Raw genomic sequence first — 18,105 nt, forward strand, 5'->3', positions numbered from 1 at the left:
CTTCCCATCACGCTATACCGGAGCTTCATTAAAAGCATACAAAAGCTTAGCAGGCTATCGGTATCACGAGTCCGGATGGATCAGCAACTCTTTGATTTGGACGCCAGCGGGGAAGGATTTTTCAATCATCACCGCAAAGGTTGGTCAATAGATGAATATTTCGCGACGAGCTGTATTATCACCAGCGGTTTAGCATTTTCTATTCCGTCAAGATGGCTGCTCCAAATGGCGTGACGTCACGCGGGACGTCCCTATACTTGTGTTTCAGTTCACAATATGAACAGCTGTTCAGTTTGACTTTAGCCTATAAGTTAGGTTTAGAACATAATGTTATCTGTTCTGACTTACAGTGTGAAAGCATTTGTAAATTTGGCCGTAAAAATCCATTGTTTAGGTCTTGTTTGAGCTTGTGTGTAAAAGAAGTTCAAGCATTTTAAATGTTTTAACTGTGTGCATTTTGTGTCAAAGCAACAAGAAATGTGTTAATTGTATAGCCTACAAGGATATATGTAGTGCTAACTGTGTTAAGAGTTTAGGAAAATTGTTAAAAGTATGGAAAAAATTGTCATAGCGATCATAAAAAAACTAACTTCAGTTCCTTCCGTGTTACGTGTTACAGTCTCCATTGTATCCATTAGTAAAGTTTTTTGAGGATTACTATGTAGAATGTTGAGCTGTTAATACAAATTAAGTTGAAAGGTTTCAGGAACGTTATACTAACCGTAAAATAAATTGGACATTTTAAAGTTCCCATAAATGAAGCTAGCGCAAGTTCTGCCAGGAAGACTCAATCGTTCGCGTCATTAATTACCTCCTCATCTATCCAATTATATCACTTACTGTAGCTTAAAAGGGCAGCGCTTACACATGTCTGAGTTCGCAGATGCTGTCACTCCAGTAACTCAACTGCTAGCGACAGTAGCCGACCAAACATGTCTCAGGATAACCAATCCATTTGTGACTACTCAGATTCAGACGATTTCGTTCAGCCATCCCCTTCTGCTACACGCCGGAGTACCCGAATTCAATGCCGCACCTCTTCGTGGGCGAGCTGCTCTTCTGAACTCATATTAAACGCTCTCGAGGACGCCGGCATCCCTGCTAGCGAAGGAATTTCTAGAGAAGATCTTCTGCTCTTGGCCCAGAACACACTGGGCAATCCTCCTGCATCTACTTCTCCACATCCAGACGCCGCCACAACCTCTGCTCAACCGAAAAAAGCCAGCAGAAAAAGATCTGCAAAATCTACACCTCGTTCAGCTAAAAGAACATCATTACCGGATCAAGAGATATCTCCTTCTCAAATCGCCGACCCACCCGATACTAATCTGCTGCTCCTTTCCGCAGTTCAAAACCTATCCCAAACGGTCAAAGGATTACAGTCCAAGATGACAGATTTTGAAAACTCTCTCTTCAACCCTGACAGCAGCCCAGATCCCACTACAACTCGGCCCTCTTTCTCCGGTAATATTTCAGCAAGCTTACCTTCTACATCGACCTCTCTGCCCGCTCCTCTTCTCAGGATCCAGCCGTCATTCCAAAACGTCTCAGCTTCACCGGCTTCTCCCAGTTTTAATCTCTCCTCATCTACTCCAGCTCAAGCTTTCGGTAGGCGTTTCGTTCCTCCCGCCGCCGCTACAGTCTCTCCACATCTCAGGTCAAATATTATCCAAGGTAAGGACATCAACCTGGCTTCTTTACTTCTCCCTTCGCCTGCTGCCGACAGGAAAATGGTGGAATGCGGTGACGTGGCAGTGCTCCTTAAAACTTCCGATCCACGCTTGCAACGCAATCTTTCGTTCGGAGAGTTCGTAATTGCATTCAGCATTTACAGGGACACTCTATGCCAAGTTTTTCCAGATAGGAGGGAAGAGTTAGACCTCTATCTATCCATGATGGCAGACTTTAATCAAAGGTATGGGGGCACCTTATTCTATGAGTATCATAAATCCTTTTCCGCTAAATCCGCGTCTTGCATTACACTCTACAATTCAAGACTCGACTGGTCCATCACGGATACTGAATTGCTAGTTCGCCATTTCGGCGGTCAAAGAAGTTTGTCGTGTTCTATATGCAGCGCTCACGGACACTCAGCTGCTTTCTGCCCGAAAGCTTTTCCTAGCCGCGATCAGGCCGCTGTCCGCGGTACTGAAAATGTAAGACGCAGCTCCTCCAGCAGAGGACGCCCCGCTGAAACATTTAACGACAATCCTATTTGCAATCAGTTTAACGAAGCTGTGTGTACATTTAATAACTGTCGTTTCGCTCATATTTGCAGCTTGTGCAAAGACCCACACCCGAAATCAGTCTGCCCACGCCGATACAAACCTCAAACCACAAGGAAAGCCCAGTTTCAGAAGAAATTCTGAGCAAACATCCGTCCACACCTATCAACATTTCAAACCTCTCTAGCTACCTCTCTTCTCACCCCGATCCATCTTTCGTCGATTATCTCATCACCGGCTTGTCTCAAGGGTTTAGGGTGGGAATTCTCTCACAACTCACTTCATCCTTTTCAGCTAAAAACTTGCAATCAGCTATGAACGAGCCCGACGTTGTTTTTACACTGCTCGAGAAAGAAGTCAATAAAGGCTATGTTATCGGCCCTTTCGCCTTCCCTCCTTTTGCCCCCTTCAGGATTAACTCTATTGGCGTCGCTACCCGAAAATACTCTGGTAAAAAACGTCTCATTTTTGACATGTCTTCTCCCCATTCCAGCAAAATTCTAAGCGTTAATGATGCATTCCCCTCGAACCATTCTCCCTTCATTACGCTTCGGTGGACAACGCTATTCAGTTAATCAAGCTAGCTGGCCATGGTGCTTGGCTGGCTAAAGCAGACATAACAGACGCTTTTAAAACCATGCCAATACACCCTGCTGACTGGCCACTTTTCGGCGTTAAATGGGATTCAAAATTCTATTTTGCAGTAAGGCTCACTTTCGGGTGTAGGAGCAGCCCTCATATCTTCAATAGTCTGTCGGAAGCTTTGTGTTGGATCCTGCTGAACGTCTGCAAACTCCCGTTCGTTTTGCATTTACTTGACGATTTCTTGCTTATCGATTTCCCTTCTCCTCATTCTTCCGTCCTCGATATCTTAAAGCAGGTTTTCAGTGACGTCGGCGTTCCCCTCTCTTCAGAGAAAACTCTGGGCCCCTCCACTAATCTCGAATTTTTAGGTATCTCCCTCGATACGGTTAAGATGCAAGCTTCTCTTCCCCTAGAAAAGCTTATAAGAATCCGATCTTTCCTGGAAAAATTTTCCTCTCTTCCAGTCGTCTCGAAGCGCGATCTATTGTCCCTCTTGGGCCACCTAAATTTCGCGATGAGCATCATCCCGCAAGGCAGGGCTTTCATTTCGCGTCTATTAACAGCTGCACATTCCGTGCCCGAACTTAGTAATCCGGTTCAGTTAGACGAAGGTTGTCGGTCCGATATTACATTCTGGTCTCGCTTACTAAATGATTGGAACGGCATTTCTTTTTTCTATAACGAGAACTTCGAATCATCCGCAGATTTACATTTATTCACCGATGCCGCTCCGTCCGTCGGGTTCGGGGGATTTTTCCAAGGGCACTGGTTCGCAGAGAGATGGCCGAATGATTTTCCTAGTTCTACATCTAGTTCACTCTCTTCAGCGCTATACGAACTCTATCCTCTAGTCGTAGCCAGCGTAATCTGGGGTCCTGAGTGGTCTAGGAAACGCATTCTTATGTTTTGCGATAACGAAGCCACCGTAGCTATTATTAATAAAGGCAGATCATCTTGCCTGATGATCATGCCTTTTCTGCGTCGCTTAATTTGGCAGTCAGTCATCCACAACTTCATTATTAAAGCTGCTCACATACCTGGCCATTTCAATGTTGTCGCTGACGCTCTATCTCGCTTTCGTTTTCAGACCTTCAGACGGCTCTGCTCCGCAGCCAACAAGGATCCAACACCCTGCCCTCCCCTGTCAGCCACAACGTTATACTAGAAGATTTGCTTTGCTCAGCCAGACTTTACATGTCTAAAGGCGTTGCTCCATCGACTCTCAAAGCTTATACTTCTGCCTGGTATTCGTTTTCAATGTTTTGTTTAGCCTTTCAACTTCCTTTATTCCCTATTTTGATTTCGACAGTTTGCTCCTTTCTCGCGTTTAATTTCGACAAACGAAATTTAAAAATCTCTTCCATTCGTAGATTACTCGCAGGTGTTCAATTCTACGCCAAATATTATAACCCCGATTCTCCTAGCCTATTCACCGCTACTCCTATTCGCCTCATGCTCAAAGGTATGGCTAAAACTTCTATCGTGTCCCCTGACAAAAGGCTGCCTTTGACGTTACCATTAATTCATAGGTTAATCATTGCAGTTCGCAACGGCCTCTTTTCCAAATATATCAACACTCTGCTAGAAGCAGTATTTCTTACAGCTTTCTACGGCTTTATGCGTCCAGGAGAATTTACTTCACCAACCAATACATTCGATCCAGCACGCGGCCTTTCCTTTTCAGACTTACAATTCTTTCCTAATTTTTTCACACTCTTTCTTAAACATTCCAAGAATGACTCTAAAGGCTCTGGCATTACTTTAACTATCTCTAAAATCAGTAGCGATTTCTGCCCCTTCTCCTCTATGACTAAATTCCTAAAAATCCGTCTCAGACATTCTGCTAGTTCTCCCCTCTTCATTCTACCCAACGGAGCACCTCTCTCTCAAAACCGGTTCAAGTTCCATCTCAACTCCGTTCTCAAAAGCTGCAGCTTATCTCCTTCTCAATTCACCGGACATTCCTTCAGAATTGGAGCTGCCACTACAGCAGCCGAGCGCGGCATCTCTACAGCAGCTATCAAAATCTTGGGCAGGTGGTCCTCCTCGGCTTTCGAGTCCTACATAAGACCAGATTTAAAATCCATCCTCGAAGCCCAGCAAGCTCTCCAGTCTTGATCTAGGTAAATTCCTATTTATCTACTGGTGGTGGTGTTTTTGCCAAAGCAGATTGGCATTCTATGATCGTATGGCTAGCTACTAAACCAAGATGGCCGTGGGTTTCACGTCTGTTTAAACAGTTGTTACATGTTATGGTTTCAAGTGGCTGCGGCCCAAGTGTACTACCAAAGTGGCTGTGGCCCACGTGTTCTATCAAAGGACGGCCTGCGGCCTATGTGTCCTCTCAAAAGATGGCCTGCGGCCTACGTGCTCTATCAAAGGACGGCCTGCGGCCTATGTGTCCTCTCAAAAGATGGCCTGCGGCCTATGTGTTCTATCAAGGACGGCCTGCGGCCATGTGTTCTATCAAAGGACGGCTGTGGCCATGTGTCCTATCAAAAGATGGCCTGTGGCCCATGTGTTTTATCAAAAGATGGCCTGTGGCCCATGCGTTTTATCAAAAGACGGCCTGTGGCCCATGTGTCCTATCAAAAGATGGCCTGTGGCCCATGTGTCCTATCAAAAGATGGCCTGTGGCCCATGTGTCCTATCAAAAGATGGCCTGTGGCCCATGCGTTCTATCAAAAGATGGCCTGGGGCCCATGTGTTCTTTCAAAAGATGGCCTGTGGCCCATGTGTTCTATCAAAAGACGGCTCGTGCTCATAGGTCCATCTAAAGGCGGTTCTGTTTTATGCGTGCAACCAAGGATACCAGCAGCATATGTCCATGTATCTCGAAAGTTGATATATATTTTCTTATTATAAATAATAATAATATGTTAGAACCACGACGGCAGTGGCTTATTCGATATAATCAAGGATGGTACTCGTCTAAATCTAACATTCTTTTTTTTTTTTTTTTTTTTTTTTTTCTCTCTCTCTCTCTCTTCCTTTCTCATCTATGTTAGGAACTTCAGGATTCACGGCCGGTGAGTTAATGAAAAAAAATATATATATATAAAAAATAAAAAATAAAAAAAATAAATAACTTTTTTTTTTTTGGGGGTGGGCCCCGTTCCGGCGGATCCTTAATTCCACCTATCTTTGGGGGTGAGCGGCGCCCCCGCCTTCGTCTTCAGGCGGGACTCGCAGATTCAGTACCCTCTGAATGCGAGTTATGAACGGGGCCTACGCCAAAGAACCTGATTGCTTGCTGAGCTCCTAAATAAATGTTATTGTTACAGTATTAATTCTCCCGAGTCTTTCTGGTAGAAATGAAGCTAGCGCAAGTTCTGCCAGGAAGACTCAATCGTTCGCGTCATTAATTACCTCCTCATCTATCCAATTATATCACTTACTGTAGCTTAAAAGGGCAGCGCTTACACATGTCTGAGTTCGCAGATGCTGTCACTCCAGTACCTCCCTCCTCCCCGCCTCCACCAAGATGGGATCTTTCCTCCAACTCCTCTACTCAACCAAGCTGGGTCCTCCCTCTATCAACCCCAACACCATCAGTCAGGCTACCCCTTCCATCCTGAAGACTTCAGATGTCTTTTCCTCCATCCACCCCACCACCACCAGATGGCCCCTTTTCTTACTCCGCCGGGGGGTGAGCGGCGCCCCCGCCTTCGTCTTCAGGCGGGACTCGCAGATTCAGTACCCTCTGAATGCGAGTTATGAACGGGGCCTACGCCAAAGAACCTGATTGCTTGCTGAGCTCCTAAATAAATGTTATTGTTACAGTATTAATTCTCCCGAGTCTTTCTGGTAGAACTAAAACTGAACATTTGGAAAACGTTCATAGAACAAAACAATTTGTTTGCTGGGAAGTAACTTTGCAACTACATTTCAACTTATTATACTACTAACCCTAACCCCAACAGACTAGCGGCAGCCGGTAACCTCTAAGAGGCTGAGTAGAGGGAGTAAAAGTTTACGCGTTTCCACTGCAGCTCCAGGTGGTTTATTGTAACATTGAAACAAACAGCAACTTGATGAATGATGACAGTAAAATAACCAAAAAAGCAATGAAATTAAATGAAAACGGTCAACAGAAAGCATCTCAGCTACTCACCCCCTTCCTACTTGCTAACCAAACGCAAACTAACAGGTAATATGCACCTATACCAACTGGCGAAACAAACTGAAAGTAAAAATTTCTAAATAAAAGACATCAACCCAAACCTGGCACCTACACTCCAGCCCCTGATTATTACACCCCAAAACTGTAATAATCATAACAATACAACACAATCACGCAAGTTATACATCACTGAATATTTACCTGCATACATAGAAATCGCTAAATCTTATTTCACAAATAAACAATGTATACACAAATATGTATTAAATGTCCAATTCTTCAATGTGTGAACAGTGTCCGTAATCAACTGAAGTAAACATGTCAATCAAACGGTCTTTAGTCAAAGTCTTCAGTAAGTCATTTGAGAGCTCTCATAAGTCAGTCAGTCAATTAGTCAGTCGGTCATAGAATAGTTAAAAGTCCTCCGTTTCAAGAAGGCAAACTTTAGTAATGGGTCTGGTCAAGCAGGAACTCTTTGATTCTTACTCTTTGATTCCCCTTTTATCCTGTGTGATCTGAATAATCTTGCCCATTATCCATGAACTCATTGGAGCAGTATCATCCACTACTAGCACAATATCTCCCACTTCAAAATTGCGTTTCTTCAACAGCCACTTCTGGCGTTCTTGTAGTTGAAGTAGGTACTCCCCGATCCATCTCTTCCAAAATAGATCTGCCATGTATTGGACCAACGTCGTCATGAATACGGCACGCCATCCCTTTTAAACAGTCCAGGTGGTAAAGACGGCTGTGTTTTCAAGAGGAGGAGATAGTTAGGAGTAAGAGCTTCCAAATAATTAACATCCATAGATGCTCTGGATATTGGATGTTTATTAAGGACTGATTCAACTTCACAGAGAAGTACATGTATCCGTTTAGACAATGGCCGCCTCTGCGACCTTCGTAAAGACTCGGGGCGACAGGGCCAGCCCGAAGGGTAGGACGTTGTACTGATACGCTCGACCCTCGAACGCGAAGCGCAGGAATGGCCTGTGTCCAAACTTTGTCCTTTAAGGATAGAATTTAAAATCTTTCTTATGGACCTTATAAGCCGTTCCCAAATTCCTCCAAAGTACGAACCAGCCGAGGGATTAAAGTTCCACTTAATTCCCTTCTGAAGCAGAAATGAATTGATCTGATTATGATTCCAGTTTTTTATAGCATCCTGCAGTTCACGTTGGCCACCAACAAAGTTTGTACCATTGTCTAAACGGATCTCGACAAATTGTCCTCGATGTGCAATAAATCTTCTTAATGCATGGATGAAAGAGTCCGACTGTGCGTCCGAATGATTACACCGTATTTTATTTCTGCATCCTCCTTTTGAATGGCACTGAAAATTGTGTATGGATATGGAGCAAGCCCGAGCGGCGTTACTGCGGCTGCCATATGCCCCAGGAGCCTCTGAAAAAGTTTCAGTGGGACCACTGTTCTGCTCTTGACAGTATTCAGGCATTTCAGCACCGACCGGACACGTTCCTCTGTAAGGCGTGCCGTCTGTTGGACCGAGTCCAGCTCCATACCGAGAAAATTAGGGAAAAGAAAGGCACTGGGGCGGCAGGCCGAGAACCAACACGACCCGTCCCGAGAAACCAATCCTCCAACCGAGACTGAGTGGGACACGGTGGAGGACTCCACTCGAGCCCGACAGCCTCGGCGGCCCGTTTCAGCATAGCTGACATCTGTGGATCAGCCAAGTCGTCATCTCCAGAGCTCAGCTCACCCTCCGATGCTGAAATCATCATCCTGTCCTCTGGAGGGACCCCGAATGAAACGTCAGGTCGGTCCATTACAGAGGGACCAGCGCGCTCAACGGGGGACTACACTGGCTGCGGTGTGATGGAGGGGTGAGGAGCCCACAGGGAATGGTTACCGGGCGGGTATTCCATCACTATCCTCCGATCACCCATCCCACATGGCACCCTAGGGTGGGGCATGGTATTGGGGACTCCACTTTCGCGAACGAAGGCGAATCTCGATCTCAATAAAGTCGTTATTTTTGTTTGTTTTAGCGCACAAAAAGTATTCTCGTCGCTTTATAAACTTAAGATTGAGCCACTGGAGTCACTTGGACTATATTAACGATCTCTTTAATAACTTTTCTGGGCCAGCAAGTTTCAGTCCCTTAGAAGCCTATGGAGGAGTTAGACAGCTCTCAGATTTAATCAAAAATATCTTAATTTGTGTTCCGAAGATGAACGAAGGTCTTACGGGGTTGGAACAACATGAGGGTGAGTAATTACTGACATAATTTTCATTTTTGGGTGAACTATCCCTTTAACCTGATGAAACATCAATTCTATGTCAGCCATCATGGCAACATACTCCATTCTGAATCGTACAAGAACACTCACCAGTGGACTTGCTAAATCTGTTTTTTAGGATGATACACACCATGGTGAGGTATGTACAATAAGCGTCCATCAAGTCGTTCCAGTTCAGCTGTGGGAAACTTTTCAGCATGGCCTTTAGTGATGACACTCTCCATAAAGGTAGTATAGTCAGCATGAAAAGAAGCATTTCTTTGAAGCCTTCTTTTAAGTTTCAGAGCAAGGTTGTTCCACGATTGCTCTATTCCTTGGCATGACTACCTTTTCATTTCCAGTGGTCAGTCTTGCTGACTGTGAAACAAAATCCATGAATTGATGATCTTACTTTGACAATCCTTGCTGTTCCTCTTGAACACATTCAGGAAAGTCACCCTTGAACTGTTGCTCCCACAACTCATCCAGTTTTATAACTGTAATCCTATTGACAAGTCATGTGATGATGTTCCTCAACAGCATACTCTTCCTGTCGCTTGATTGGTCCATTAACTGCCCATCCAAACATGGTTTTAATGGCGTACGGGCCACTGTCTTGACAGCGAATAATGTGCCATGGCTCCAAAGCCTCTGGCACATTAGCACCAATCAACAACTCCACATCAGCATTAATTGAAGGCAAACATATATGACTTAAATGAGGCCAACAAGCAAGATCATTTTGTGTGGCGATGTTGGGTTTACTTACAGGCATGGTCTTCTGAGTGTAAACCTCTGGTAAAGCAGAGTAGTGCTCTTGATTCAATCCTGACATTTCCAGATCATTCAGAACATAACAGCAAACAGTTCTGACTCATGGTTCTCATTAGGATGTTAATTTTCTTTGCGGAGAGATTGAGCTTGGACATCAAACTCCCTGTCCAGAAAGATGTAGAGCTCCCAGAATCAAGAAAAGCATAGGTGGTCACAACTTTACTCCTTTTGTTTGATTTCACACATTCAAGAACGAAAGACAATGCACAATTTTCTTTACCAGCCCCAGTAAGAGCACTGGACTGCAGCGAGATCAAAGCACTTCCCACTGTTGACTTGGACTCATCTTTATACTGAATGCCCTTTTTCTCTGATGGAAAAATATGAAGAAGACTTGGGTGTTTGAGTTGACATTATCTTACATATGCTTCTCTCTTTACAATCACGGCTGAAATGTCCTGTACACAAGCAATCGAAACAAATCCCCTTTTTCTTCAGAAAATTCATATTTTTTGCATGAGCTCTTTCAACAAGCCTTTTACAGAAGTCCAAAGCATGTGCTCCATCACAGAAGAGACAGGTTTTATTCACAGCCTTCCCACCACACTCCTTTGCACCAGTTGCAGTGACTTTGGTAGCAAAACTACTACTAGGTTTCAAATGAGGCAATTTGTTATTAAGGTTTCTCCCTCAATTAGGCAGAACATCTTGAATGTTTCCGAATACCGGATCTGTGACTTTTCACCTGACTTTCTATGAAGTCCACAATGTCAGAAAAGCAAGCTGTATGGTTACGTCATTCCTGTAAATGATATGCCACCATTCTCCAGCTTTCTCTGAGGGGAAGATTTACAAGAACAATTTGCATATTAATACTCTACTAATACTCCAATGAGAGTTAGTTGACAGGTGCAATGCTACTTATAATCAACAGCATGTCTAAATGGGGACCATTGCTTATTATAACCAACGCTCACTGTAACATTTTTATTATATCTATATTTTTGCAAAACTCCAAAACCTTTCACCCTGTTCCTTGCACACAATTTTATTTTGTAACTTCAAAGCACTTTTAGTGCAGGGCCTGCAAGCAAATGCATTTTAATATTTCCATCAGTTCATAAACAACTCTATATGGTTTTCTGATGCAGCAAAATTGCTTCGCTCAGTTGGTACAGCGTTGCACTTATGATGCAGAGATACTCAGGTAGGAGTCCTGTGCAACTCGATAAATGAGCTTGAAGTGTCCTAGAAACATTTAAGATAAACATTTTCAATGTCTTGCAAAATATTCTGTTTGTGTTTTATTGAGAATTAAGCAGAATGAAGGTCATTCATCTCTCTTCAGTCATCATTAAATCACACAGGTCTGTTTCTGTTCATATGAGTGATTTTTTTTTATTCATACATTTGTCATTTTGAAATAGTGATGCTATCAGAGTTATTTTCTCATAAGGCCTCTAAGTGTCAGTGCTTAATAGTACAATAATAAGCACTAAAAATATTGTACCTAAACAGTCCCTTAGTGACTGTACATTATTAATATTCATGTTCTGGCATGTTTATGTTGCTCAAGGAATTTATTCCTTGAAAACAAAATATAGCAAAAAAATAATTGCAGTAATCAAATAGTATTTTGCATTTGTTAATTTAGCAGATGCATTTATCCAAAACAACTTATAAATTATAATAATACAAGCAATTGTGATATGGACACAGTTTCAGGACCATATTTTGGATTTTCTGAGTGTACTAACATACTTTACTCTTAAAGAGACAGATCACCTAAAGAAAATAATATTTCTGTATATTCTCAATAAACACAAGAAGCAATAAACACAGGGGCCAAAAAATGTCATAGAGAATTAACAGCACAGTCCAGATTTATAGTAAAGCAGAGTTTAGAAATGCAAATCATGTTTTTCACCTGTTATGATATTCAACAGTTTCTCACATGGCCTCTAGATGACATGTCTCTAACAGCCTCTTAGTGACAATGATATACACGCACATAATTTTATGATAAAAAAAAATGTTCTGGCTATTTGTTGCTTTTACAGTATCATTGCTGTATTTTCAATAGTATCTTGCTGTATAAACGCATACAGAATTCACAGTAATCACTTTAACATAGTTAATTTTGCAGATGCAGTTTATGCAGCAACTTACAAATGGAAAATACAAGCAAGTGTGATGATAGAAAAATGTTGCAGTTAAGATTCATACAATATTGCAATTATGATCAATGATAATACAGGATAACATCACATGAAGGACATACTTTTGAACGAAGCAGAAACATTTTAGGATCCTATTTTCAGATTTTCAGTGTCAGCATCATTTGAGATGAGGCATTATTTGTGATTGTTAAAATATTTTAAAATCTAGCCATGTATAGCAGAGCTTCTTGTTTTTCTTCTTCTGCTCTCTTCTTGATGTTTTCAAGTATTTCAGCTTTTACAGGCTCATTAATTTCCTTCAGCTTCTCAATCAGAAAATCAATGTGCAGAAGTGTGTTCAGAGAAACAGTGTTGAGTGCGATCATCTGCAGAGTTTCCACACAGTCAAAAGCTTCAAACACCAGCTTTATTTTCTCTTTCTCTAGTTCTTGCAGTTCTTCTTCCAGCTTCTGGACCAGAGACTCACTGCCTTTAATCAGCACAACATATTTCTTCTTTAACTCTTCATATGTCCTCTTCTCATTCTTTGCCTTTGGTACATATATTTTTGCTTCTTTGACGTGTTTGCTGTAGTGGCATTTATTTGTACACACTGTACAGTGATAATCTTTCATCACTTCGCACCACGAGAGATCTCTGACCCACCAGCATCCTGGATAATGACAGTTCTCCTCACAGAAGGTGCAGCATGTGGCCTCACTGGCTACAGAAGGATCAATATCAACCCTTTCTTTATAGGCCACTTCAACTTCATACTCAAAGTTTTTATTTTCTTCTACATCTTTCTTGTTCTGCTTCAGAGCTTCTTGAGTTTGTTTCAGCTCATTTTGCTTTAGTTCTGTCATGTGAACACGTTCTTTTAGATTAGAGACATTTGCCTCCAACTGCTTCTGTTGTTGTAACACATCTCGAGTCATCTTCAGGGTTTTTGGTTTTACACTCTTAAGAAACTTGAACAATCCAGCCATTCCTCTAAAACTGCGAATCCATGATTGATTCCGCCTCTGTTCATGATCTTCATTATCATATTCTTCATATTCTTCATCAGCAGCTTCTGACTGACAGTTATTAAACAGGAAAAACACTGGCTGATTCTTGTCATTCACTGCACACTTGATTTTAGCATCTTTAACAGCCGTCAGGACATTTTTAGGTTGAGCTCCATCTGAGTGTGTGAAGAGCAAGATGATGTTTTCAGCAGTATCTCTTCCAAATAAAGACTGAACAGAATCAAATATGTATATTTGTCTGTCAGAGAGTCGATTTTGTTGTACCATAATCACCAGACAAACAGCATCTATTTCATGAACACTTTCTTCAGATGTAAATAAACTCAGCAAACTCTCAGCGATCTGTTTATCAAGATTAACTCCACGAGTGTCTCCATACCCTGGTGTGTCGATGATTGTTAAATCGATTGGATTCTCTTCTGGATAAAAGCCATAAACAGTGATGCTGGAGGTCTGACTGTGAGTTGATGTTAAACTCTGATCATCTGTGATCTCAAACCAAACCTTGTCTTCTCTCTGAACACCCAACATGTAGTTGATCATCGCATTGACCAGGGTTGTTTTTCCTGTTCCTGTTTCTCCCACCATCAGAATGGTTTTATGGGGTTTGTTTCTGTCTCTCTCTCCAAAGGTCATTTTTCTATATAGTTCAGATTCACCCATGTTGTCTGACTTTTTTATCAGACGATATCGAGCAGGATTTCCATCTTCAATTATGATGCTGTTCTTGATGAGATCATTTATGTTCTGTAAAAATACAACAATAATTATGGTCATGTGTTATATTTTTAAATGATAAAATTATGAAATGTGCACCAACATCCCTGTTAACAATAAAGTTTCTTTGACATAACTCAACCAAGAAAATGTAAGCATTTTACATTTAGTTTTTTATTCTGTTTACTCCAAAAGAAATATACATATTAATGGGGTCATATGATGATTTTGAATGTTTTTCTTTCCTTTAAGGGACCGTTCGGTATTTATGGAAGGGGCCACCGGAGGAAAATAGGGGAGGGTCATGTCTTTTTATTCTTTGTTGAGGGGAGGGTCATCCAACTTTTTTTAGTCTAGGGGGAGGGTCACCCAACTTTTATATTCATTAAAACAGCAACATTTCAAAGTGGCTTGTTTGGTGCTATTTTTTTTTTTTTTTCATTTAGCTCCATGTTGATCTCGCGTTATCAGCCCCCCTTCGATATCAGATGGGTCTGACCCAACAAAAATCCAGTTTGGCGCTGTTTGACAGTGTGCGCTTCAGTTCGCGCTTAGAAAAAGTGCAGCATCATGTCAGAACAGAATGCCAAAGAAATGTTTACCCGGCAAAGTGTTTAACTTTTAGGTGGCAAAATATTTTTTTGTAATTCTATAAATTACACCGTGCAAACCAAAATATCCCAACGGATGAATAAAGATCGGCCTCCACAGAATTTTTTTTTATTATTATTATTATTATTTTATTTTTCGTGTTTGCATTTATGTGAAAAAAAAAATGTTACAGACGTGACAGTTCTCCATTACGCACGGACATGACTGCTCTGAAGCAACTTTAAAAATTGCACAGAGACCTCAAACAGAAAGCACAAAGCCTTTCTTTAAAGCCCATGTTGCAGGTTTTTTTTTATTTTTTTTTATTAATATAACCTTGTATGAAAATACCATATGAAAAGTAAATGCAGGATTAAAAATTGTTTTGCAAGACATAAGGGCACAAATTTAATAGAAAACGTGACAGTTTCCTTGACCGTGTTGAAAAAACGCTTTTTTTCACCATCGCGTCATATGACGCCACATGAGGTAGTCGTTTGGCTCTGCGTTCGCGCTCAGTGCAGAGATAGGTTGGTATTCAGTTGGAGCGGTCATGATTCAGTGTGTTTTCGGTGCTTATTGTATTTCAATTAATCATCGTCGTGGTAAATGATTGTGAATTATGGCCTGTCAGGACATCGAGTCCACAGGTTTCCGAATAAAAGGACGGTGCGATCTTCCGTGCCTATGTGCGTTTTGTGCCGGGTAAGAGACGGGACTTCACTTCTGCTTCTGCTTTGAAAAACGCGGTAGTGTGTAGCGTTCACCATAGACCGGATGATTATAATCCCGGCGATATGTGGACACTGTCCCGGCTCCTTCATCGGGTCGCCCGCGGTGACGGTCCGCCATCAGCATGTGGTTCGGCCGCCGGCGGGAAACATGACGCTCACGGATCCGTCAGACATTGTACATCTGTTTTACAAAATGTGCCTTGTCTTAATTTAATTAATTAACATATCCTACATAAACTTGTAATGTACTGCATTTATGTGTTTGTTATTAGTCTGCAGAAGACACTATTATTATTATTATTATAAATATAATATATTATGTTCTATAATTCATTTTCAATCTGTAAAAACCGACTTTAATGTTTGTGTTGGCTGTTTCTACATATAAAGTTTTTGTACAGTAAGACAGTTGTGATTGTGATCATTTTTTTTATTCATCGTCACCAAATGGGTCAATTCAAAGCCTTTATAAAGTCCCCCTTCCTCTGGAAACTGTCTCCTAATGGCTGACACACATAACACATGCAGGTAAGGGTCTAAGTACTAGCTTTGCTATTGCCTGATACATGATGATAATAATCTGTACAGTATTATGATCTGAGCATAGTGTTGTACATATCGTCGGCTAACGTGAATACATCTATAAGCTAACACTGTTCTCTCGCCCTGTTCTCCTCACACCACAACTCACAGTTGTTCTGTCTAACCCTGGCCTGTCCTTCTCACTTGGCTTAATTTCAGGCTCATAATTATATGATATCATCATATATATGAATTATATATACGTTATATATATATATATATATATATATATATATATCATACGACATACGAGTAAACATTTAGACTACAATTCCCCCAGCTTTCCGAGCTGTCATGGCGATCCATTGCTTTCCTATTGTTTACTTTGACCGCTCTACCTCATGTTACGTCACTTCCGGTTCGGCGGTTTTCAAATGCGGAAGTAAAAATTTCTCACAAAAACGACTCCAGAAGCCTAAATAGCGTTTTATAAGTATATGTTTATATTTAAATATAGTTCCTACATTATTTTTCTATACATTGGCTTACTGGGTACTCTAACCTGCAACATGGGCTTTAATTTTAATCAATGTTTCATCTGGATTTAATAAATAAGAAGTAGTCTAAATATAGTAGAAAATAGATAATCATGACACGGAGGCGCGGGCGAGTGAACTGGACTCTTGTCTCATAAATGAACCGAGACTCAGCGTAAGGTATACTTGTCTCACAGACCTGAGAAATATATAGAAAGCTTGAAATGTCTACTTTTAACCATGCAGAACAATTCAAAACGAAGGAAAACAGACTGCTTTCTCCTGCATTTCTCTCTGGCGCGTTCTGAGAAGATCGCGACGTATCGTCAACTTCATCTTTGCAGTCGACACAGAAAACACTTGTTTATTAAAAACAATTAAAATGTCTAGCTATATATGACATATATAATCATTACTTTTGCCGGTTCTTTGTGACAGCTTTTAGATGCTTTATTCGCAACGCCACCCACATGTTGAACGAGTCACACCGCATCAGCACCGAAAACTGGAAAAAAAAAAATTTCAAATCTAAAATAAAAAATCGTGATACGAACCGAATCGTAGGTTTGGTCTATCGTTACAGCCAGATGAGAAAGCAAGAGTTTATGGTTTAAAAAACAAACAAACAATGGCTATCTGAACATCTTTGCCAAGCGCAAACCAGTACAGAATTAGGCTAATCAATAAATTATTGGGGAGGGTCATGCCTTTTTTCACAATCATTTTGGAGGGTCATATAAAAAATTATTGCTGGCGAAGGGAGGGTCATGTCTTTTTTGACAACAGATCTCAAAAGTCCTCCGGTGGCCCCTTAAATAAATAACGAACAGTCCCTAATGTGTTAATTTTCTGTTTGTGCATTCATGCGATCTGTAAAGTTACAAAGCGATTTATTCTATCCAACAGAGAACGCTGTTCCAGACCAGCCTAAAAGGCCTTGATTGAACTTGATATTACTTTCTCAAACATTCACATCACAGTGTGAAATATTAGCATAATGCCGCCCAAAGGCATACGCAATGAAAGAAGACGAGGCTTCAGTGAATTAAAGTGTTGTCGCTGTGTGTTTGGATGCGAAAGTAAAACCTCTTTTGCTTTTAGAGGTTAAGATGTATTCATAAAGCTGTTTCTAAGCAGTACGACCCAAAGGTTTGCTTGTGCACAGCACATTTTATTTAAAGGTCCCATATTGTACACCTTTCTGAAGTTTTATTTTAGGTTTTGATGTCCTTAAGAATATATATTTGCGGTATAAGTACCAAAAAACATTTCAATATATTTTTACAGCTTCTTTCTCAGGAGCTCTGCCAAGAACAGGTCGATTTTGGCCTGTCTAATTAATATTCATGAGCCTCTCTTCTGATTGGCCTGTTGTTTTCTGAGTAACCCACCATTGGTGGGGGTGGAGACTGAAGGCGGTGACTGAGTAGTTTAACATACCTTGACTTTATGGGCCCTATTTTAACGATCTGAAACGCAAGTATCAAGCGCGAAACGCAAGTAACTTTGTGGGCGGATCTCGGGCGCTGTTGCTATTATACCGGCGGGATAAATGACTCTTGTGCCCGACGCAAATCTAAAATGTGTTGGTCTGAAGTCGCTTCATTACTCATAGGTGTGGTTTGGGCATAACATGAAATAAACCAATCAGAGCGACATCTCACATTCCCTTTAAGAGCAGGCGCGCTTGTTCCATGGCGGATTGCTATTATAACGGCGGATTCGCCAGGAGCGGTTCACAGCCGAGGAGACCGACGTTCTCGTCAGGGCCGTAAAACACAGAGAAGTGACATTGGGGATGGAGAAACACACCCAAATTAGCTTCGGTTAAACAGACGTATAATAATTTGGGTAAATGTGTAAGC

General features: G+C 41.4%; 1 protein-coding gene across 4 annotated transcripts in view; it reads right to left on the reverse strand.

Moving 5' to 3' along the window:
- LOC309508907 (uncharacterized protein) overlaps positions 1–18,105 on the reverse strand; it is a 108,282-nt gene that overhangs the window by 86,465 nt on the left and 3,712 nt on the right. For 2 of the 4 annotated variants that reach the window (XM_082183454.1, XM_082183453.1), the window contains one exon: positions 10,504–13,887. The exons of 1 other annotated variant lie outside the window; for it this stretch is intronic. In XM_082183454.1, coding sequence (XP_082039580.1) covers positions 12,328–13,887 — 1,560 coding nt within the window. In that variant the 3' untranslated portion in view covers positions 10,504–12,327. Of the gene's footprint in view, positions 1–10,503; positions 13,888–18,105 lie in introns of those variants that run through there. One more of the 4 variants, XR_014209738.1, reaches the window with a different exon arrangement.

Source organism: Leuciscus leuciscus (genome assembly GCF_965113295.1).
Source record: "Leuciscus leuciscus genome assembly, chromosome: 11".
In the NCBI taxonomy this organism is placed as follows: domain Eukaryota; kingdom Metazoa; phylum Chordata; class Actinopteri; order Cypriniformes; family Leuciscidae; genus Leuciscus; species Leuciscus leuciscus.